At 53.7% G+C, this 22,984-nt stretch overlaps 1 protein-coding gene across 2 annotated transcripts; it reads left to right on the top strand.

Annotated features, from left to right (window-relative positions):
• Positions 1-3,309: 3,309 nt before the first annotated feature.
• On the top strand, positions 3,310-21,765 carry ARPC1B (actin related protein 2/3 complex subunit 1B). 2 transcript variants are annotated; one of them, XM_065411548.1, is made up of 10 exons: positions 3,310-3,441; positions 11,538-11,611; positions 14,028-14,132; positions 15,678-15,900; positions 16,019-16,126; positions 17,390-17,596; positions 18,351-18,426; positions 18,514-18,710; positions 19,218-19,308; positions 21,417-21,765. In XM_065411548.1, the coding sequence occupies exons 2-10, from the start codon at positions 11,548-11,550 to the stop codon at positions 21,453-21,455; spliced, it is 1,110 nt and encodes a 369-aa protein (XP_065267620.1). In that variant the 5' UTR covers positions 3,310-3,441; positions 11,538-11,547; the 3' UTR covers positions 21,456-21,765. The 2 variants fall into 2 exon arrangements, with proteins under 2 accessions (XP_065267620.1, XP_065267621.1); XM_065411549.1 differs by having other exon boundaries at positions 18,514-18,714; positions 19,222-19,308.
• Positions 21,766-22,984: the final 1,219 nt, after the last annotated feature.

The following is a 22,984-nucleotide window of genomic DNA, read 5'->3' as shown; positions in this document are numbered from 1 at the left end:
ATAGGGACAGTCCCGATATTTGGAGCTTTCTTATATAGGCACCTATTACCCGCCCACGCCTAGTCCCAATTTTTCACACTTTCTATCTGGTCACCCTAGCCCTCCCAGCACCTAAAGCGGCAGTGGCCAACCTGTGGCTCCGGAGCCACATGCGGCTCTTCAGAAGTTAATATGCGGCTCCTTGTATAGGCACTGACTCCGGGGCTGGAGCTACAGGCGCCAACTTTCCAATGGGCCAGGGGGTGCTCACTGCTCAACCCCTGTGTCTACCACAGGCCCTGCCCCTCACTCCACCCCTTCTTGCCCCCTCCCCTGAGCCTGCCGTGCCCTCACTCGTCCGCCCCCCCCCCCCCCAGCCTCCTGCCCGCCACAAAACAGCTGATCTGGAGGTGTGGGGAAGGAGTAGGAGGCGCTGATCAGTGGGGCTGCCGGTGGGCGGGAGGCGCTGGGAGCTGGGGGGAGCTGATGGGGGCTGCTGACGTATTACTGTGGCTCTTTGGCAATGTCCATTGGTAAATTCTGGCTCCTTCTCAGGCTCAGGTTGGCCACCCCTGACCTAAAGACTCCTGCTTAGACTCTTGCAGGCTTCTAGGGACGCTCTGAGAACAACCCTCCTTGCATGCTGCAGAAATCCGGACTAGCCAGTTAAGCCGGAAATCTGCACAGGAATATGTGAAAGGTAAAGCTGTCAAAGCCTTTTTGGATCTGGCATTTATGCAGCCATTTCAGCTACTCATCCTCCCCCCAGCAATGCCCATGAATATTAACACTTGGCACTTCTCCAGAGATTGACAAAGGTTGGTCCCTGGCTGCTACGGTGCTGGTTGCCTTAGAAATACGTATTAAATTAGTAAATAGTCAACCTATTCATGGTGTGAGGAAACTAGATTAAGTAGGCTGCTGGGTATCTACTTAAAAGGACCCCATCACTATGCCAATCCTGGGTTTAGGCAGTGTAATTGTAGCCTTATTGGTCCCAGGGTATTAATGGGACAAAGTGGGTCAGGTAATATCTTTTACTGGACCAACTTCTGTTGGTGAGTTTTTGTCTAGAAACTTTAAACTGTCTCTACCTTCAAGTGACACTTAAAGTTACTGCAGCTGCATGGACGTAGTAGAAAAAATCGATTAGCTTGTTTACTGTGGGCATTTGACCACAGTTGTGTATAGTCACTGTTACGGTTTCTTTAGGGTCACCAGACAGCAAGTGTAAAAAATCGGGACAGGGGTTGGGGGGTAATAGGAGCCTATATAAGAAAAAGCCCCCAAAATCAGGACTGTCCCTATCAAATCGGGACATCTGGTCACCCTAGGTTTCTTCCTTGCTAAAATGACACGGGGGGGGGGGGGGGGAAGAAGAGGGGGGAAATGATTACAGAAACCCCCCTCCTCAGTTGTTGTTGGAATTTTAAAACACCTTCAGGACATACTCTCTAAAGGGGGCTGGCTGAGTCCAGGCCACATGGGTCTTTAAAGGGCTAGCCAGCCTCCATATAGCCTGGCCAGTTGCAAAACTATTGATAGTGTCCCTTGAAGGAGGCAGAAATACCGTCAAATAATCCACACTCCAAATCTAGAGGAGAAGTGAAAAGCTGAGCGCAGGCGTCCCTGGTTCCTGGGTTGGCACTGCTGCTGTCTAAAGCTGTGCAAGGGCTGCGTTCCTGGCACACTCGGCAATGACCGTCGCCGTGTGTGGAGGTCTTGGCAAGTGGGAGCCAGAGGACTTAGTTCTTAATTACTTTGCTTTTAAGATTTTATTTAGGCGGGGGGGGGGGGGGGGAATTCCCTCCTGCACCGTGGTCGTGTTCTACCAGCGACACTGGCCCACAGTAGCATCAAGAGAGCACAAGGAACGGCTGGAGAACACCCCGCCCCCCAGCATGGGGCTGTTCCAGACAGGGCCGGCTCCAGGGTTTTGGCCGCCCCAAGCAGCCAAAAAAAAATAAATAAAAAGCCGCGATCGTGATCTGTGGCGGCAATTCGGCGGGAGGTCCTTCGCTCCTAGGCGGAGTGAGGGACCGTCCGCCGAATTGCTGCCGAATACCTGGACGTGCCGCCCCTCTCCGGAGCGGCCGCCCCAAGCACCTGCTTGACAAGCTGGTGCCTGAAGCCGGCCCTGGTTCCAGAGCAAGGGCCTGCTCCTTCCCCAAGGTGCCACCAGGTCTGTAGGGTTGTGGCAGCTGGACTAGAAGTCAGGGATGCTCAGTGCTGCCCTACCCAGCACTGCGGGGCTGAGCTGGGCCTCAGCAGCCCAAGGCTTGCCGAGGTGCAAGCCACCTCCTCTCTGTCCCCGTGCCAGGCTCTGAACTGGCCCAGGGATCAATCTGCCCAGGATCCTGAATCATAACACAGACTTGGGTTAGCAAACTTTGCAGCTCCCCTTTAACGCTGCGATGAGCTGGCGCAGCATTGCCCTCCAAGGGCCGGATTCCGATCTCCGCCCCATTGATCTCCCTGCAGTTACACCTGCGAGTGTGGGGGAGTCCGGCCCTTCTAGTACGACTGAGCCCACCATGAAACCAGTGTCACCGTGCCATGCTGGGAAACTGTTAGGGACATTTTGATCCTTCCTTCCTCTCTCCAACCTGCCAGCATTGGAAAGCCAGAACCAGGGCCATAGCATCAAACTCCCCTGGGCTACGCTGGGCTGGCATGCCAGAACAGGGAGAGCAGTAAAGATTTTGCTCAGAAGAAAAAGAGGGTGGCTATTCTCTGTTGTAAACGAGGATGCTTTGGGTCTGATCCTGCACACGCTTCTGCGAGTAACTGCCCTTGTGAGCAGCCCTGCTGATTTCAGGTGTAAATGCTGTTACTCCCGGGCATCAGGGAGTCCAGGATTGGGCCTCCAGGGCCACCAGCCTGTCCCTTCCAGCTCTGAAACTGTCAAACCGGGGAGCAGAGCAGGAACTTTTCCTGTTGCATCCACCTGTCTCTGCCCCTTCCCTTTGGCCTTTCACAGCCAAGTCTCCTCTTGAGCCCAGACACCTCGAATCTGCCAGGTTTCTGGGCCAGATGCGAACGCGATCGATGGCCGAGCACAGCAGCGATGCCCTGAGCTCCAAGGGCATCTGCCAAGCCTCTAGCGAGGGAAGCTCTTTCCAGGCTCCAGCACTTCCACGTGTCGGCCCCGGAGCCTTGCACACAGGCCTGGAGAACTGAGCCAGGGCTCGTGCAGACAACCCAAGGCTGCTGCGGCTGCTGCTTCAGCTGGGGGCAGCCTGTGCAGCTTTCTGCAGTCCCCACACGCCCACGCAAGGAAGTGGTTACATTTCTCAGAGAGGAAAAGGGAAGTCAGGCTACTTCAGAGCGAGAACTCAACTTCTGCCTTTCATTCGGGGCTGGTTCAGCTGCAGTTCGTGTCGACTGCCCAGAGTCCATGAACTAGCGAACCCGCTTTGGAGAGAGAGATTTTCACCCTGCTTTCCTCATCTTCTCTTGAAGGTAAGTTGGCAGGAGTTTCTTCTCTTTTACCCCAGGGGAAGGGGAGGCTCGTCCTCGGCTCCTAGCAGAGTTACTGGCCGTGTGTTTAACCCCGGAGCGTGCCACCAAAAGAAAAATCTTTGTTCCTTTTACTTGAGCAGAACAGATCCGGAGCTACAAGAACGGCGCTGGGATGGGAATGAACTTCCCCTTTGAATCAATAGGTCCTCAGAGCTGTTGGCTTTCCCCCCCCCCCTTTTTAAATGTTTCTTTTCCATTGTAGCATTTTTTTTCCCCCTAGGAGGCCTGAAAGCTCCACTGATTTGGAACAGATCCCTGAGCAGGGATACCACAGAAATTAATGAAAACGGTGTGCTGGACCACAGCCCCGTTAGCCCTGCTGCTGTTCCCAGATCCCTCCCCAGGGATCCCCTTCGTGTGCGCGCTGGGTCTGACTCTCCCCTTGCTTACGCTGCTCCATTTGGCAGTTACTTCTGAGTTACACCAGTGGGAGTGAGAGGAGAATCAGGGCCTCTGGCTCACGTTTGCGCTTTCCCCTCCTTGATTTTTTCCCTCTAATCCTGACACTGACACTTGATGCAAAGGTGTCTCTTGGCACATCTGCCTGGAACCGGCTAGGGGTGCTCTCTTTCCAGCCAAAGGGACAGAGCCTGCGCGGATATCTGCGTAACAGCGTGGGCAAGCGAAGATGGAAGTGTGTCGGGGGATCTCAGAACTGTGTGCTGATTGATTAAAACATCAGGCTTTGCTCTCGGAGCCAAGACCTAGCAGCAGCAGGCAGACAGAGAGCTCCTCCGTCTATAATCTGCTGTGTCTATCATAGAGGAACTGCCTGGGCTGTGGTGCTCTCTGATAGCCTGGGGCGGGGGCAGGGTGCCTTCAGTTAAATCAGTTCATTTGGAAGAAGGAAGAGAAAACCCTGGCCTGGCCGGGGAGCCATTGTCACCCTCAGCAGTGGGCTCCTGCTGGCTCCCTCCCGAGGTGGGGATCTGGTCACTCTGTCACAGCGAAAGCGCCTCGCCTGACTCCCAGGGGAAATCAATGGGTCGCAGGCTCCGGAGTCACAGAGGTACTTTGGATCGTGTCACCCTGCCGGGTTGGCTGGAGAGGAGGAAAGGAAAGAGCAGATGGATGGAGAGGATGGGTAGAAAGCAGGGCCTGGGCCGGGGGGGGGGGGTGCACAACTCTGCCTCCCCTTCCCTGCAGCTGTTGCTGGAGTTGATGGGATTGACCACTGAGGCCCGAGGGCACTGTCAGTAATACGGGGCTGGGACGGTGGCCTGACCGTAAAAGGCTTTGGGACAGACTCGGTCCCATCCCTGGCCTGGCTCGCTCTCCCCCCAGGCTGAAGCAGGCCAGTGGAGATGCAAACTTAACCGCTGTGCAGAGCAGGGTGATCAGATGTCCCGATTGTACAGGGACAGTCCTGATATTTGGGGCTTTGTCGGATGCAGGTGCCTATTACCCCCCCCCTCCTGCCCTGATTTTTCACACTTGCTGTCTGGTCACCTTAGTGCAGAGCATCTCAGCTCCCCATGCGCCACCTCCCCCTGGAAAGGGGCAGAGGAGCCTGGCTGGCCTCCCAAGGGAACATTGATTCTGCCTAGTCTAGCAATAGAGCCCCCTCCCCATATTAACTGCTTGACCGTCCAGCGGGGCAGGGGTTAACACGGACGACCTGCCTGGCTCGGGGCGGGGTGGAGGACTATATTAAGCTGCATGTGCTAAATACAATTTCCTGCTGAGCCTTTTCACTAGGGGAGGCAGTGACAGCAGAGAGGCTGATCCAGCATTTTGCCTGTTTCTGACCTAATTCAACGCTCCCCACAAAATTTGCAATCAAGGCCCTTCCTACTGAGCAACTTCCTTAGCTGGGGGGGAAAGAAATGGCCCAGCTCTGGATCCAACATTCAGTTACTTCCCCCAGCCTGTCTCTTCATTGGTGAGGCCTTGAGCCTGGGCAGAAAAGGAGTGAAACCCGAGGAAGGTATCCAATTCTAAGCCATCTCAGCGCTGGGGATCAACTCATCTGTCTCAAGCAGGCAAAGATCCTCAAACTGAACTTTTTACCCACAAAAGCTTATGCCCAAATAAATCTGTTAGTCTTTAAGGTGCCACCAGACTCCTCGTTGTTTTTGTGGCTACAGACTAACACAGCTACCCCTCTGAAACTTACCTTTGTTTTACTTGAGAGAGCAGGTATCTGATTGTTCCGGGGTGGGAGGGGATGTGGAGCCAGCAGATTCAGGAGGTGAATGGGACCTGCTGTTGGAGTGGATGTTAGTATAGAATGAAAGGTGACGGGCAAAGGGGGGAATTTTTCTGGACCCTTTTTTGGTTCTTTACTGTGCATAAAAGTGACCGGAAAGCTTGTTTTATTAACCGATGTCCTGCTTTGTCCTTGCATTACAACTTCAGCTCTTGTATAGTCTGCCCGGAAGACGAAAAGTGGATCAGTGAAATCAGATGCCAAGCAAGTGAAACCTAACCTAGGAGGGGAAGTGATTGTTATTCAGATTGCTTAAAACACTTGGGTGCAGGCAGTTGGCAGCAAAGCATCTCCATTTTTAACCATTCAGCACCCAGCGCCTTCCACGGAGGGTGAGGAAAGCAGCCAACGAGTCCCCCTGCAAAAGAGGGAAGGCAGAACTTGATATTCCCAAGGCAAAATTAAGCAAAACTTCCCCCCTCCTGATATTATTTTAAGCCTTTCAGGCTGTCTTGATGCATCAAAAAGAAGGGAATGGGGACACAACTCCCCTTTTCTCGTCACTGTTAAAAAGGACAGAGATGCAGTAAATGCACCCTTCCCCCAAACCCATCTCACTCCTAAAGCAACATCAGCTGCTCAATTCTGGTTAGTGACTTCACATGTTTTCTGCTCCAGGTTTTACGCCCTGCTTTCAATGGGTGTTAGGCACCTAAACAGCTTCGAGGAGCTGGGCCCAGACTACTATTTGCAGCCAGTTTTATTCAGCCAGGCCTCCTGGGGCACTTGCTTCCTGTGCATCTCACGCCAGCAGTGTCAATGGGATGTGCTGTAGCAGGTTTCAGGACAACGGCAGCACTGCGCGGTGATCACTGAAATATATACGGTTGGGTTCATTGGGTCAAACGAATCCCCCGTGTAACCTCATTGACACTTTGATGGGATTATAGCATAGTCCTTTGATGCTCATAACACTTCCCAGGGTTGCCGCTGGTCACGCTTCCCCCTTGCAGATGATGCGTACAATCCCGCAATAATACAGATCCTTTGCATTTTTAATACAACGGCCTCCAAAGCTACTTAAGCTTAATTCAATAAGGTTTGTGAAGGAGCGTGCAGGAAATGGCCAGATCTGTCACAGGCTGCATTGTGCTCTTAGATTTATTACGGGTTTTACAGCTGTGTGCGCATCAGCCAGCCTGCAGCACTGCTTGCAAGGGGGTTAGTAGGATCATTGGTTTGATCTGCTGTGGTAAGTCCTACGTCCTCCACCATCTCCACGGAGTCTCATGAGCAATTCCTTGGAGGGCGGGGCTGATTGTTACAGCTGTTTAAGGCCTGGGTAGTTGGCACATTATGTGCTGTGGATCTGAGCTTTGCTGGGACTCAAACCACTAGGCATTGGTTTTTGCTAATTCCTGTGTGGGGGGCCCTGTTTCTCTTGCTCTTCACAGGCCTGGGAGGCTGGAATCTGTTATTAGAGACTTTGCTTTTTTGCCTCCAATAATAACAAGCAGCAAACACTGCAGTTAACATCCTGGCTATCCTGCCCAAGGGCGGCACAGAGAACCGTGGCAATTTCTGAGTGCTCCTCATGAAATTGGCTTCTAGGTTCAGTGCAGCCCAGCTCAGCAAACCGGGGTCTGTTCCTTGTCTGATGGTTCCAGTATCTTCCATAGAGTTGGCTGAGGCCTGTTTAAACGGCAAGGGTGGGTTAATTAAAAAAAAAAAAAAAAAAAAACTGTAAAAATATCCCCTCCCACTCCAACGCTGAGTATTTCAAGCAGCACCACAATGGTTCTTTCATTATGAATTCTGTACAGTGGCAAAAGCCAGCGGTGAGCTAAGCTAGTGGAAGATATTAGTCATGATCTACACTGGGGTTGAACAGCCAGCTTGTGCTTAATAGAAATGTAGATTGGTTGGTGCGGGGCGGTGAAGAGAAAAGAACGTTTTAACCATAAAAGTTGAGTTGTGTCTAAAGAGGAAGGAACTCACAGAGGAACCAAAGTGAGGAAACTAAGATGAAGCAACCAAGCAGGCCGAGAGATTGCACACTGTCTGTTACACAGTGCCGGCAAGATAGTTTCTAGAAGAGGACGACTTCTCGTTTAAAAGGTTCTCTGACTTGGGAGCAACTTGCTAAGACACTCATGGTTAATTTTGCTAAGAGAATTTTTGATCTTGGTTGATTTCGGTACGGAAGCATCTTGAGGCACATGCGTGCCCAGCCCCTCAGCCTTTGCCACAGCCTCTGTTTGGTTTGGGATGTTTAACGGAACAGCTGAGCATTAGCCAGATTAAAACCGGTGTCATTAGTATTGACTAAATTGGAAACTGGACTAAAACATGCAGCATAGTGAATGCAGACGGAATGGGGCAGTGTGTTGCTGGGGATTGGATGGAGGCTTAAAGTGGGCAACGCCTACCATTAGACAAAGCTCGAGCAAGCACATCTACAAGAGCTACCAGCTCTGACTTGGCTGACTGCATCTCAGAGAGGCACCTCCCAGCAGCCAGACAGTGGTTCCTTCTTTTGCAACATCGTGCAGTGGCCCCAGCTGGAGGCAGGAAGCCAGGCTCGATGGGCCACTGGTCTGATTCAGCATGACACACTTTTGATCTGAGGTCAGCCTCTTTAATACTGGAATGCCTCCAATCTATGCATTTTTATGGCTCCTTACAGGGCAGTCTGGGGTAGCTGGTACAGCCCCCTGCTCCCTTCAGGGCGGTGTTGGTGGGAATGGATCACATGATTCTAGCACCAGTGATGGGGAATAGTGAACTGGAAGGCGATCCGTTGGGGGCTGCCTGGCTCAGGGGATGGGGACACGGAGCATTTCACCACTCGGGCGCCAGCTTGAATCTAGTCATGGTTGGTAGTGACAGAAAACTTTTCTCCGCTGCCATTTGTTCATTGGCTGTGAGCCACTTGATGCTCCCTGTCTTGGTACCATTCCCTCCAGGTGTCTGATCTCGCCCGGGCTGGGGCAATGTATGGGAGGTTTGCATTGAGTCTGAAGCTGCCCCCTTCCCCCTTCTATAAATAAAGGGAGGCCTCGCCTCTCTAGGCCAGTCAACGCAGCACTGAATTCACCCCCTCCATGGAGGCTTAGTGGGGACACGGCACTCAGTAGGTGACTGTCCAACTGCCTGTGGCTTTGAGGGGGAAGGTCAGGAAGGAACCTGAGCCATGGGAAAGAGAAGATTCCCAGCCACAGGCAGTTTCCTCAGCAAGGAGATGACTAAGTGTGTGGAGACACTGAGGACTCCCAGATGGGGCAGGCTTTTCCCAGTGCACTTAATTCCCAGGCCCACTGCTGTTCATTCAGGCTCTGCTCTGTTCTGCTGCACGCAGCAGGGGCATCTGAGGAATGTGACAGGCATGCGGAAGGGGGGGGGGGGATCTAAGGCACAAGGGCAGGGGAGGGGTTAGCAGCCAGCTGCTCTGTCCTCCAGCTGGTGGAGGTTAGTGGCTCTCTGGGATCACACTGAAGATCCTGGCCAGGAAGAAGGGAGGCTGGCAAGGCAGGCAGCAGTTCCTCTCTGACCCTACGAACTTGAAGAATTTTGCACTTCATTCATCTGCAAGGAACCCCAATTCTGGGCTTGGTTCACCAGATAGGTCACCTCTCCTCCCTCCCCTTCATGAAGGGGCCAGTCCGGACCGTCCATGTGAAGTGGACTGAAGGGCCCTGCTGAAATGATCTGCTGACCGATAGTTATGTGCCAGTCACCTGGGTTAAGAGGCCATGGAACAGAATGATTTCCTGCACCCCTGCACCAGTACAGCAGACTTTCCCATAAGCCAAGAACATATGTGTCCATTTAGATGGAGCAGTTCCAAGTGGTTTTGGTCCTGGCCTTTCTGCAGAATTCTTATCTCCTCTGCCCTGAATGCTGAGAGCTTCCCTGATGTTTATAGACATTGCAGAAACCAGAAATCCTGCCTAATGCGTCCATTTGACTGTCACCGCATCCTCCCCCCATTTTATCTCCTTCCACTGGTTGCATCTTGACTTTATCCACCCTACACTGCGAGCTTTGGGGCAGGGACTGTCCTAGGTACGTGTCTGCACAGCAAGGAGCAATGCACTGCCCTGATTGAGGCCCCCAGGGGCTACTGCCGTGCAAAGAAGTAATAACAATGCAGCTGATTTCGATGAGAGCATTAGAGTAGCCACAAGAACGGATTGAGATCACAAGCGACTTTGTGTTTAGCCTGCTCCAATCCCCTCCTGTAAAACCATGCTTGTGGGCTGAGTCTGTTCGCTTCAGAAGCAGGAACCAGCGCCAAGAAGGTTCATGAGTGATTAGAAAGTCCCTTAACATTCTGAGCCAGCTTCCTGTTTTTTAAGGTTATCTGGACCTTCTTGTTTCCTTTCTATGCCCTGACTGTGACAGGTTGCTGCCAAAGGGCCATTCCAGGGAGACTTTAAAAGGGAACTGGGGGGAGGCCTCGCTGTGTCCTTCCAGCAATAAGGTTCGACTGGATGGTAATATCATTGCCAGAGCGCCAGGTCCATCCTGTGGGCTGGACCATGAGGCCCTAGCCTAGTCTCTTCTCATTTTGCACCACCAATCTCCCTCCACCAAAGGCTTAAGGGGAGTAATTTATCAGACTAAATTAGTAACGCATTCCAGTGCTGACTTGTGAGAATCAGACAGTCTTAAGAAATGCTTGGGGTTACTGACTCGAAAGGGATGGCCACAGAGAGAGGAGTGTGTGACTTCCTGGCTTTTCATCGGTTGGAGATCTGGCTTCAAATCCAGCCCTAGGTTAACAATGAATTGATGGGTCCTCCTCCTAGTTCCTAGTGGCCCAAACAACTACACAGGTCATGATTAGTTGAACTGGTCTGAAATCAAATCTGAAATTCAACAGAGATAAGTGCAAAGTACTACAGTTAGGAAGGAAAAATAAAATGCACAAATATAAAGTGGGGAATAACTGGCTAGGCAGGAGTGCTACCGAAAAGGAGCTGGGAGTGATAGTGGATCACAAATTGAATATGAACATACAGTGGCAAAAAAGGCTAATATCATTCTGGGGTGTAGTAACAAGAGGGTTGTAGGTAAGACACAGGAGATAATTGTCTACTCAGCACTGGTGAAGCCTCAGCTGGAGCCTTGTGTCCAATTGTGGGCACCAGGCTTTCGGAAAGATGCGAACAAACTGGAGGGAGTCCAGAGGAGAGCAACACAAACGATAAAAGGTTTAGGAAACCTGCCCTATGAAGAAATATTTAAAAAATTGGTATGTTTAGTCTTGAGAAAAGAAGACTAACGGGCAACCTAGTAATAGGCTTCAAATATGTTCAGGGCTGTTATAAAGAGAACTGTCATCGATTGTTCTTCATCTCCACTGAAGGTAGGGCAAGAAGTAATCAGTTTAATCTGCAGCAAGGGAGATTTAGTTGAGCTACTAGGGAAACGTGTCTGTTAGGATAATTATGCTCTGGAATAGAGTTCCAAGGGAGGTTGTGGGATCCCTCTCATTGGAGGTTTTTAAGAACAGGTTGGCCTAACACTGGTCTAGGTGGACTTGGCCTACCTCAGTAGAGTGGGCTGGACTAGATGACCTCTCAGGGTCCCTTCCAGCATTACATTTAAATGATTCTATGAAAGCCAATTGAAGTCAATGGAGCTATGCAGATTTACATCAACTGAGGAGCTGGCCTTCGGTTTCAGTTGTCATTGAACACCAGTGTGAGAATCACCATGAATCTACCGAGTCAGGCAATGATTGGGTGACCAAGGAGCAGATTCCAGTTTACCGCCCTTATAGTGGCTTGCTCCCTTTGGTGGCTATTTCCTTTAGATGTGGCTGCCGAGGGCCATCTTTTAACCTGGCTCTTACATCTCTGCTTTTTCTCTTTCGTTCCAGCTGAAAAGCCATGGCCTATCACAGCTTCCTGCTGGAACCCATCAGCTGCCACTCCTGGAATAAGGACAGAACCCGTAAGTGTACAAATCCCTTCTCCTCCATGCGCACCAGCACCATGGAGTGAAAACAGGTTACGCGGATATAACTGAATTAGCAGAACTGGCCCATGGTATGCATGGAACATGCTGCACTGGTAAAGGTCCCATTTCCCAGGACCCAGCCTCAGAGCGCAGAGAGTGTTGAGCTGGCCACATTGGCTTCCCTTCAGGGCTGGCTCACAAGACTGCTTCTCATGTTCTTCCCAGCTGCCAGATGTGCAGGCTGTGGAGACCCCTCGCATCTGGCTTTGCCAAGTGCAATGACATACTGGGCTGGGCCTATGACCTAGTCATGCTATTCATCAGAAAGAAGAGACAACGTTCATCCAGGTTCTGAGCGCCTCAAACTCGGCAGAGGGGTTTTCAAATCCGGGACCCTAACAGAGAGAGGAGGCCATTTGCAAGGTCCAGGTCCCAGTTCCGAACACGCAGCTAGCCTGGGGGTGGGGGGACGGATCCCGGAGTTTGCTTATGTCCCGTCTCTGAAGCAGTTTGTACAGAGGGATAAGGAGCAAGTGGGTAACACATCTGGGGAGGCGTTCCAGCAGGCTCCCACTCCTCGCCTCCCCCACGGCTTCCTACCAGGAGATTGGGGTCACGAAGGAGGAGGCTCAGCCCAGCCCAGCAGGCTCAGAGAGACGATCCTGCAGCCCCGTTTACTTGGGGCCAGGTGCACCATATGCGCTGTGTTGCGGGGGGCCCAGCCCCATGGTGCAGCAATGGGCAGAATCGAGGTGGAAGGGAACAGCCTGTTACTGTTAGTATCACAGATAAATACATTTCAAGTCAATCTGAGCTGCCCTTGTGGCCTGCAAGCAGAGCCCCTGGGCGACTGACGGTGAGTGACGGTCTCCTCCCCAGCCGTGCCGCCATGGCGCCCTGGGGTGGAGGGTATAAAAGGGCTGCAGTGAGCACGGAGCGGCTCACCAGAACAAAAAGCACTTTCTTTAGGGGCAGGGGGGAATGGGCCATGCGGCTGGCTGTAGGCAGGATGGGGCGGGCACAGGCAGAGTGCCTGCCAGGGGGCCACCCTTCGACAGCTGGCATTCCATAGGGAACCTCCCAGCAGAACGGCTCACCCGAGGTGGGCGGAGCCTCTTCTGGTGGTGGGTGGGGCCTCTTCTGGTGGTGGGCGGGGCCTTCCTCCCACTTGCCAGTTTAACTCGGAGCTGAAACTCAACGCCGGGGGCTGCACAGCGGTGGCAGAGTGTGGCATGGATGGGCTGGGTCAGAGGAGCTCGGCTGGGACAATTCACATTCAGCTGCTCCCCTCCAGCACTAAGTCTCGCCTAGCTTCACCCAGCTGCCTCTTCCCCTTGTGCTACTCCCCTCACATAGGTGACCCCTGAGCAATGGAAGGCACAAGATCTAAGCTATGCTTGAATCAAGGCCTCAGACTCCCCTTCGTGTCCCTTTTATAACCTCCACCTTCCTGCGTAGAGGCCCCTGCCCACCACATGCTAGTGCCAGGTTCACCAGCACACAGGTGCCGACTTTCCCGCTCCGCCCCAGTCCCCGCCCCCCACGCTACTCCTTCCCCCAAGCCCCCGCCCCGCCTCTTCCTGTCCCTCTCCCCCCCAACCCGAGCACGCCCTGCCCTCGTTCCTCCCCCTCTCCTCCTGCATGCCGCGAAACAGCTGATCCACAGTGGGCAGGAGGCGCTGGGAGGAAGGGGGAGGCCCTGATGGGCGGGGCCTGCCAGGGGGTGGGAGGCACTGAGGGGTGAGGGAGGAGCTGATAGAGGGGCTGCCAGTGGGTGCTGAGCACCCACCATTTTTTTCCCATGGCTGCACCAGGGCTGGAGCACCCACGGAGTTGGTGTCAACACACCAGCACGTGTGAAGTTTCTCTCCTATCACCTCTCTTTGTCACTGTGCACAGGGATCACCCAGCCCCTCATCACAAGGCAAGAGGGATGTTGCTTTTAGTAGCTTTCCCACAACAGGGAACTCCGTGTCCGCTGACTGTGCGCTACAAGCTGGGCTCTGGCTCCAGACTCAGGGCCACCGGGCAGGCAGCACTGGGGCAGGTACCAGCAGGGGAAGGTTGAAAGAGGAAGGGCTGTGGGTCACTCAGAGCGAGCCCCTTTGAAGTGTACAACTGTTCCGTTGGCTCTGGTATTCGGCCATGGCTGCAGCTGGCAGCTGTTGCTTAGACAACCCCCCGCCCCTTCCAGCACTAGTCAGGGTAGAGGCTTTCCTTCCTGACCCTTGTGGGCCATAAGTGAACACCCTGAAGCTTGAGACTGGCCTGTCTCACCATGAGCTTAGCCTGACTAGCCACATGCTGTATTCATGGGCATCAGCTGGTCCTGCTCTTCATTGGACCCCAGCTGCCGTACTTAACCCCGCCCCCGATGGCGGGTCACGTAACCGCTGTTATTGTTCCCCAGAGCTTGCCATCTGCCCCAACAACCACGAGGTCCACATCTACAAGAAAGCTGGGGAAAAGTGGAACAAGGTCCATGAGCTGAAGGAGCACAACGGGCAGGTGACAGGTGAGACAACGCGTCATAGGGCCAAGGGTCCCTCTCTTGTCTCTGAGAGCAGCCAGGGAACACGGCCCCTAGACACAGCCGCCCATGAGAGACGGGGCTGGAGGGGGCAGATCCCCGGCTAATGGGAGGGCTCCCTGCTTGGTAATGCACTCAGAAGGACGTGCTTGTATCTGCAGTGGGGGGACGGGTGTCCTGGAGATCTTGTCTCAGCTGCAGCCAGAACCCCTCAGGCTGCACTTGGGCATCTTGCTAACTAAGCAGGGTTGGGCTGGCTCAGCCCTTAGATGGGAACCATCCATGGAACACAGTAGTGCTGCAGGAGGTGGTGGTGTATGAGTCAGTAGGTGGCGCTCTTCCCCTTGTCACTACTGAGTCCAGAGTCCTAGCGCGGTGGTAGGGGGCGCTGTTCTGTCTTTCAGAGGAGATGTGCAACGGAGATCCTGACCCAGGGGCATCAAAATCCCAGGGCACTTTCCACCACAGTTCTTGTACTGGCTGAATTCCCCACTGGTCTCATTCTTCACCCCCTGTACTAAACTGTTGTGTTGCTGTCTGCTGTCAAACAGTTGCCATGTTCCACCCAGAGGTGGCTGCATTTCAGGGGGGAGTGAAGGAATGTATATAAATTGTTAAGCAGTGAGGGATCTTGTGAAAGGAACAGGGGAAATCTAAGCTTTTGCTGTTAGCCAGCTGAGGGCAGAAGCAGCTGAAAGGGCCTCCCCAAGGTATAAATTGAGATGGGAGTTGCAGCTAACAGGAGAGACCGCTTTAAGCCATCATTAAAGCTGAGCTGGGGCAGGGACTGTCTAGTGGCAGCACATTGGCGTTCAGGGCCTCACCACCCTGTCACTGCAAGGACTGGGAGAGACAGAGGCTTGGAGTGGCATCAACAGTCTCCAATTGGAACAGCGTCCAGCCCTTTCCCGCCCCTGGTAGGCCTTCTAGAGGAAGGGGTGTGGGGGGGGAGGGAGGGGATTGATCCACTTCCTCAAAATCAATAAACTTGCAGCTTCCCGCCCCCAAAGATCTGTGCTGTGAAAGGCTGCCTGGCTGACTCATTCTAGGAGGTTGTGGCTCTGTAGCAGGAACCCCAGATCCAGCGTGGCAGCCTGGGGGCACTGAATGTGAAATGGCACTAGTGAAAGGCGGTGGGGGGGGGGGGGGGGAAGATTTGGAAGTGGAGGCTGGCAGCAGGAGGGGGAAGGAAAGGGCAATGGTGCCCCCTACTGGCCATTTTGTTGGTTTCTTCTCACCAGCTTTACAGGGGGCAGTAAACTGATGCCAGCGATGGGCCAGACCCAAAGCCCTGGCACCAACCACCCCGACCGCTGAGGCCCCTTAAGCCCAGCTGTGAATGTGGTGACTGGGGAGGGGCTCGAAGAGCCGGGGAGAAGGGAGTTTGGGAGCATAGACTCATAGATCTTCAGGCCACAAGGAACCATGATGTCATCTAGGCTGCCTTCCAGCAAAGCACAGCCCAGGGACCCTCCCCCAGCATTCCCCGCCCCAGCCCACGCCCTACCCACATGGCTCTCTGTGTTTCAGGCATTGACTGGGCCCCCGATAGCAACCGCATCGTGACCTGCGGGACCGACCGGAACGCCTACGTGTGGACCCTAAAGGGCAATGTCTGGAAACCCACCCTGGTTATCCTGAGGATCAACCGCGCCGCCCGCTGCGTGAAGTGGTCCCCCAAGGAGAACAAGTTTGCTGTGGGCAGCGGCTCCAGGGTCATCTCCATCTGCTATTTCGAGCAGGAGAACGACTGGTGAGTCCTGGCCCTTTGGAGCGCCAGCCTCTAGGGGAACATGCTCCCAGGGGGTAGGGCGCCTCTGCCCTGCTGCTGTCAGTCAGGCACCGTGTGACCTGCTTGTCTTGTGCCCTAGGTGGGTTTGCAAGCACATCAAGAAGCCCATTCGCTCGACCGTCCTCAGCCTGGACTGGCACCCCAATAACGTCCTGCTGGCCGCCGGCGCCTGCGACTTCAAATGCAGGTGAATTAAGAGTCCCTGAGAAAACGCTGAGACCCGGGGATGGTAAGGAACAGGGGGTTCTGGAAAGGAGCAGGAAGGCTGCTCTCTAGCGGGGAGCCCTCGCCCTGGCTGGACTGACATGCTCTTTGGCGCTCCAAGGTTAGAAATGGGGCCCTGTTGGGGTTTGGGCTTGCACAGAACTGCCTCTCCCTTTGCCGTGCCCCGTCACTTTCCTCGGGGAAAGCTGACGTCAGTCTTCTCCCCTGTTTATTTCTGACTAGAAGTGGGCCCTAGATCAGAGCACCCCAAGCTCTGGGGAAGCCCTGACCCTCGACTGGATCCCAGCTGTGCAGCTCAGGCCCATCGCTGGCTCTTCAGAACCAGAAACGGCCGCTGGGCAAACAGCAAAGCCTCTCGTGTGAGAGTAACAAGGGACGATCATGGAACTAAAATAAAGATCCAGGGAGCAGCCGAGAGGTCAGGTTTGCCAGATCTAGGCTGGACTGGGCCCTCCAGGGTTCGGAGTGTCGTTCAAGACCCAGGAGGTGTGAGGGGAGTCTCCATGTGGCAGCACTGCCTCCCTGGCTGATGATAAAGCAGATGGTATCGTCAGGACCGGCTCCAGGGTTTTAGCCACCCCAAGCAGCAGGGGAAAAAAAAAAAAAAGCCGTGATCGCAATTGCGATCGGCGGCACTCCGGCGGCAGCTTCTCCGTGCCACTTTCTTCTTCGGTGGGAATTCGGCGGCAGGTGCTTCCCTCCAAGAGGGACCCGCCACCGAATTGCCGCCGAACAGCCCGACGTGCCACCCCTTCCCCTTGGCCGCCCCAAGCACCTGCTTGCTGGGCTGGTGCCTGGAGCCGGCCCTGGATATCGTGGAGTGATTTCCTGCCATAAGCATCCATCAGGGAGCTTCCGATTTGTTGTTCCCCACCCTAGGGGTGTCTCATTAGTGATGTGGCCCAGCCCAGCTCCCTGGTAAAAGCTCCGTCGTCTGTGGCCCTTCATAACACAGCTGGGCCTTGATCAGGAATGAGTGAGGCCTGCTGGGGGCGGGAGAGAAGAGTAACTCCCCCTTCTGGGTTCTAACAACGCTCAGCACCTCTCTGGAGAGGGCCAAGGGACTCGCTCAAGGTCACACCAGCAAGCATTACAAACCTGGTCGCCTAACTCCTCAGCCAGGGCCCAGGCTGCTGGACTCGTCTGCTTCTCGGGCTACCAGCACCGTAGCCACCGTTCAGCCAGCGCATGCAGCAGCCCAGATCTGTGCCTCGGTTCCCTGTAGGATTTTCTCGGCCTACATTAAGGAAGTGGAGGAGAGGCCGTCCCCCACACCGTGGGGCTCCAAGATGCCCTTTGGGGAGCTGATGTTTGAGTCGAGCAGCAGCTGCGGCTGGGTCCACAGCATCTGCTTCTCTGAAAGCGGCAACCGCGTGGCGTGGGTCGGCCACGACAGCACCGTCTGCCTCTGGGATGCCAACAAGAAAACGGCGTAAGTGGGACTGATTTCTTTAACTGAGCAGCACGTGCCAGCACACTTGTATCTCCAGTGGGGCTGGCTGGAAGCACAGTGGGGCAAACCCCAGCTCGGGGGAGAAGCCCTTGTCCGCACAGAGCAGGGAGAACCTCACTGTGAAGGGCTGAGCTGGCTGCAGGTAGCCTGGACGCTGGAGCGGCCGGGGGTTGAGAGCCTTGCTCAGCCCCATGCGCTGATCAACCCTCGGGGATACAGGGGCTCTCCAGGCAGAGGTCTGGGAACGAGCAGCAAGGGTTGGGAGCGCCGGGGCTGACTGCTGAGCCGTCTGCACTTCTAGCCTCTGTTGCTGCTGCAGCCACCTCTGGGGGCAAAAAGTGGCAGCAGCTGGCCAGTGCCCAGCGACACTCGAGAATAGCCTAGGGCAGCATGCGAAGACTGAATCCAACGCCATCTCCTGCCGCTCTCCCAGCCACCTACCGACCCAGCCCGATCCTGCCGTGCCAGGCTGCCTGGGCGAGGAAGGGACCACGCGTCACAATCCCCCTGCTAAATTGGCCCCTTTCCCTTGCTCACTCCGTGGTGCTGGAGACCAGGAGGGGCTCAGCCCTCGGAAGAGCCGGCTAACCCTGGCTGCAGTCTGGCTCATTGCTCGCGCTCTGGAAATCTGGGGGGCCTGTTGCGTTCCCTGGTGGTTCCAAGGAGGATGTGATGTGAAGCCAGAACGCTGCTCAGAGGTGCTAACCGCTCTTGGCTTCTTCTCCCTGCCTAGCGTCGCCTCGTTGTCGGTGGAGACTCTGCCGTTCCTAGCGGTCACCTTCATTACCGAGAACAGCCTGGTGGCAGCGGTAAGTCTGCGGCTCGCGCCGGGAAGCTGAGTGCCTGCTCTGGTGCCTGGCGGCTTTGAGCAGAACACACTGTTGGTGTTTCCCCAGGGCCACGACTGCTACCCGATGCTCTTCACCTACGACGAGAGCCAGGGCTCGCTGACCTTTGGTGGGAAGCTGGACGTCCCCAAGCAGAGCTCCCAGCGTGGCCTGACCGCTCGCGAGCGCTTCCAGAACCTGGATAAGAAAGCCAGCACCGAGACCAACAACGTCACGCTGGAAACGCTGCACAAGAACAGTATCAGGCAAGTGCCGGGTGGGGCACCGGGAGGGACCCCGCCACACGTTAGTCCCGGAGACAGGGTGGGGGATGGAGCTAAGTCCAGCCAAACCCAAACCCCAGAGCTGCCTCCTCACTTCGAGGAGGTTCGGCTTCCAGTCTGACCACGTTCGTGTGGGACTGGCTGAAGCGGAGGCTTGCACTGCAGGAGCCAGGAGCATCTCCCTGGCCTTTCTGCAGGGACCAACTGCCTCCCCTTGCTAGAGCTCACTTGCTCCATGCAGCCTTGTTAGCTGGGAGAGCCCCTGCTGGTGGCCTTCACAACTGAAGGTGGTGAGTTGGGTTGCACGAGACAGAATCTTGGGCAAAACTCTCCTGTTGGAGCCAGCCTTCCCGTGTGGCAGGTGGTAAAATAACCCGGAGCTTAATAAACTCTGAGTCGACCACGCCAGCTTAGAAAGACTCTGTCAAATGCTGAGGCCAGGGAAGCCAAAGGGCAGCTGACTTTCCAGTGTCCGTCTGTGCTCTCCAGCCAGATTTCCGTGATTGCCGGTGGCAAAGCCAAGTGTACCCAGTTCTGCACCACAGGAATGGATGGGGGGCTGAGCATCTGGGATATCAAGGTAAACAACCCCAGCAGTGACTGGAGACGTGTTTGCAAGTTATGGGGCTTCCTTGGGTCACCTCAGATCACAGCCTGAGTGCCAGGCCCTGCTCGCAGTTCCAATAGCGTCCGCGCCTCCATTGCGGCCAGCTGTAAAGGAAAATACAACGTGGCCCCGCAGCCCTTCTACACGAGTGGATTGCTGGCTCTGGGGAGTGGTGCTTCTGCAGCCACTGGGGGAGGGATTCTCAAAAGCACCTGGCGTTGGCCTAGCTGCTCCCAGGCCAACTCTGCGCCCTTAACCAAGCTGGGTATTTATTTACCGGGGTTGTTTTCAAACTGTTGGCACGAAAGACCCAAACAGCAGGGGAAGCCTTCCCAGACACTTCAAATTACTTCTTTGGGAGCGGTCCCCACTACAGTTATTAGGCTGCTAATAAAGCTAATCTCTGCCCTGATTGTGCTTTCTAGTTGCTTTTAGAACAGGAGAACTTGTGGCACCTTAGAGACTAACAAATTTATTTGAGCATAAGCTTTCGTGGGCTACAGCCCACTTCTTCGGATGCATAGCTTTTATTATGCCTGGTGGCAGCATTTGGCTGCTGATTAGCAGCAGGTAACAAAATTCACACTACTGGGAAGGACTTAGTAGCTCCGAAGCCTTTTGCCTGATTACATGGAGACAGCAAGGAGGAAGCTGGGTTCTCTCTGTTGGAAGGTGCTCGGGAAACGTTATATTGTAACAAAAGCTTCCATTTCACGTCACGCTCGCGTCCCCAGCATCCCACTGATTTGCAGTTCTGCGACCCCCCAAATACCTGGGAGCTACTGCTCAGCACCGGGCACTGCTTGCAGGCCAGTCCTGGTACTGAGAGCACATACCTTTACCTAGCACTACACTATCCAGACTCCCAAAGCCACCGCGCGGTTCCCCAAGGCAGTGCTGGGAGCTGTCTGTTTGCTGGTGCAGGCATATTTAACAAAAACTCATTGTTATTGCCACTCTCTGCTGCCATTGGCTAGCTCCAGGGGGATATATGTCCACAGGAGGCTATTTCCTCGCCTTCATACCCCAGAACATGGATCAGCTTTTCAACCTTTTCTTCTGTTGAAAGCTATTCAGCATGCCAGAGGGAGTGTTCCACGCCGGTGCTGCGCCCATCACAGCCACTCACATGAGCACAGATTGAGTCCTTGTGTAATAAACGCTGCTTGGAATGGGATCAGACGTGCCGCTGAGCCTTTGGCTCACCTTGTGCGACTCCACCCATTCCGTCACAGCTAGTAACATTCGGCAGAGACATTCTGTCCATGATTTGACCTACCCAGATAGTTCTCCAGGCTGGGGGGGAATATTCCCGGGATGGTATTTTTAAAATTCAGCCTGATCAAAGGGAAATTTAGAACCCGACACTAGCCCTTCTGATTAGAGGATCCTGCAAAAGAAATGGACACACCCAACTGGCTCTGTCAGATAGTCGACTTGAACAGCCCTTTGGAGCAATGGAGAGCTGTAAACGCTAAGCACCATAGAAAAGCATGCCATGATTTGTCCTCTTGCTGGGGGGGGGGGGGGGGGGGGGAGGGTAGAGAAGGGGGTGCTTGGGGAATGCTAAATGCATACTAGCTTGTATTTTTACATGGCTGGACACAATGTCTATCTATTCCCCCCACCATAAAACAAATACCAGCTGTGGTCTACATCCAGTTTTGGCATGTCCACACCAAATCACACCCTTAGTAGTAGAAAGATGTTCTATAGAAATGTGGCTCAGTCCCCTTCCCATATGGAATCAGGTACACCGGGACAACTGTGTCTACATTAGCGGGTGGTGTTGTAACACTAAACTCTAGCAATGCCATTAAAGCAGTACATCTCGTGTGTGTTGACAAGGCTTACGAGATGAGGTCACAGAGGGCCCTGCATTAGAGAGGTGACTGGTTGAGAGGCAAGGAGTCTGCTGCAAGAAGCAGGCATATTTCCATGGCTTGTGCTTGCACTCTGGCCGAGCAAGCCAGCCCCCTAATTTGCAGTGGCCAGGCTGCCCAGACCGTTTATTCATTAACTGTGCTCTCACACACCCGGAGAAAAGTGCTTGTTGGAAATCTTTGTTGTTTTCCTTGTAGAGCCTGGAGTCCGCACTGAAGGATCTCAAGATCAAGTGACGGAGCCTGTCGGGAAAGGCCATTTGCAGCACCGCCAGCCTCGCTCTCTTATTCCAATTCTGCTTGCTTCTTTTTCTGTAAGATGTTGAGTTCAGATCAAGACGACTGATAGTTGCAGATACACATCTCCCCTGGCAGCGGTACAACTGCCTGGGCTCAAAGGCACTTGGGAGACTTGTCAGCTGAAGTAAATTAAGTACAAAGAAATTAAGTAGTATTTTTAAGACTTTTTTACATTTTAAAACAATGCACCTATGCTGGTCATAAATTGCTTAAAGAAACAGAAAATAAAGTGTCTTTTTCATGTAAATCCAGTGGCTGCTTTCTTTCGAATGTATATTGATGTCAGTGTCACTGTTAAGTTCTCCCCAAGGTAGCAGATATCATGGGGGAGTCTCCTAGTGCTGTCTCTGCGTCTGTTTCACACCTCATAACCACTTCCTGTTTCAAACAATTGCTGCACTGATGCCTGGCACCCTTTATTGCCAGAACAGAAACAGCTTTTGCCTGGGAAAGGCTGGGAGGGGTTCTGCCCATGCCTGCCTCAGCCATGTACAGCCCCACCCAGTCTGCTCGAAGAGAAGCAGGTTTCCCAACCTGCGATGTTGCTGCCCTGGTTTCATAACTCTACCTGCAAACATGGGACCCAAAGCTTGCGCCTCCAGCATGCCATCCTCATGGTTGAGTTCAGCACAGCTTCCAGACAGGTGGGGGCTTTTCAAAGATGCAAGTAATAAGCCATGGTGTGTGGCACCTTATCTTTCCAAAACACTTAAAGATACAAGGGGATAAAGATGGAAGAAAAAAAAGATCGTTCCCATTGGATTTTAACCAGTCGTGTCCACTTCTAAATGTCTCCTTCTCATTTATACAGACTTCCAAGGATCACGTTCTGGCACCCAGCTAGGGGACAACTCTCTCCCGGTAGCACAGTGGCATTTTTGATTGTTGGAGTTTACATCCCCACTGTGTGTGATCACAGGCGGTTCTGAGACACACTTATGAGACAGGTGTTTAACATGGGAGACTCGGTGTAGATCAGATTATCAGACACTGATCAAACCTTTATGGATACATCACACTCCCTCTACAAACATTCAAGTCAGAGCTTTCCATGATAAATACGCCCTCTTTTCCCTCCTCCCAGAAACCTCACACTAACCCCCCCACCTCTGATGCCACCCAATTCTGAAAGGTGTAACAGTCCAGGGTTAGCTCTATCCACATTGAAGAGGACATGGATTGAAAGAAGTTAGAGGACAATTATCCCCTTCCACTAGGCTAGCCAACTGTGTAGAGCAGATCGAATGAGATGTCCACCAGACCCAAGCAGGGAAAGCACGTTACCTTCAGGCTGTAGCTGTCGGTACAGTCCAGATGCTCCAGTCAGACTTGTCCTATTGGCTCCATTTTGACAGTGCAAGTGGCACAAAGTGCCAGGAAAGCAGAGCAAAACAGACATGAAATAGCAAGTCACCATCACAGGTACGGGGCATCTCCCACAAGTTGCTGTAACTGGAAACCCCACA

This window comes from Emys orbicularis, chromosome 10 (genome assembly GCF_028017835.1).
Source record: "Emys orbicularis isolate rEmyOrb1 chromosome 10, rEmyOrb1.hap1, whole genome shotgun sequence".
Lineage (NCBI taxonomy): Eukaryota > Metazoa > Chordata > Testudines > Emydidae > Emys > Emys orbicularis.
Note: the sequence above shows the minus strand (reverse complement) of the source record. Positions and strands in the feature narration are given on the sequence as shown.

Excerpts from the sequence above, each read along its gene's own strand:
- ARPC1B (XM_065411548.1), top strand. The coding sequence starts at position 11,548 with ATGGCCTATCACAGCTTCCTGCTGGAACCCATCAGCTGCCACTCCTGG. Across the intron at positions 11,612-14,027 it reads CTGGAATAAGGACAGAACCC|AGCTTGCCATCTGCCCCAAC; the intron begins GTAAGTGTACAA and ends ATTGTTCCCCAG. Across the intron at positions 17,597-18,350 it reads GATGCCAACAAGAAAACGGC|CGTCGCCTCGTTGTCGGTGG; the intron begins GTAAGTGGGACT and ends CTCCCTGCCTAG.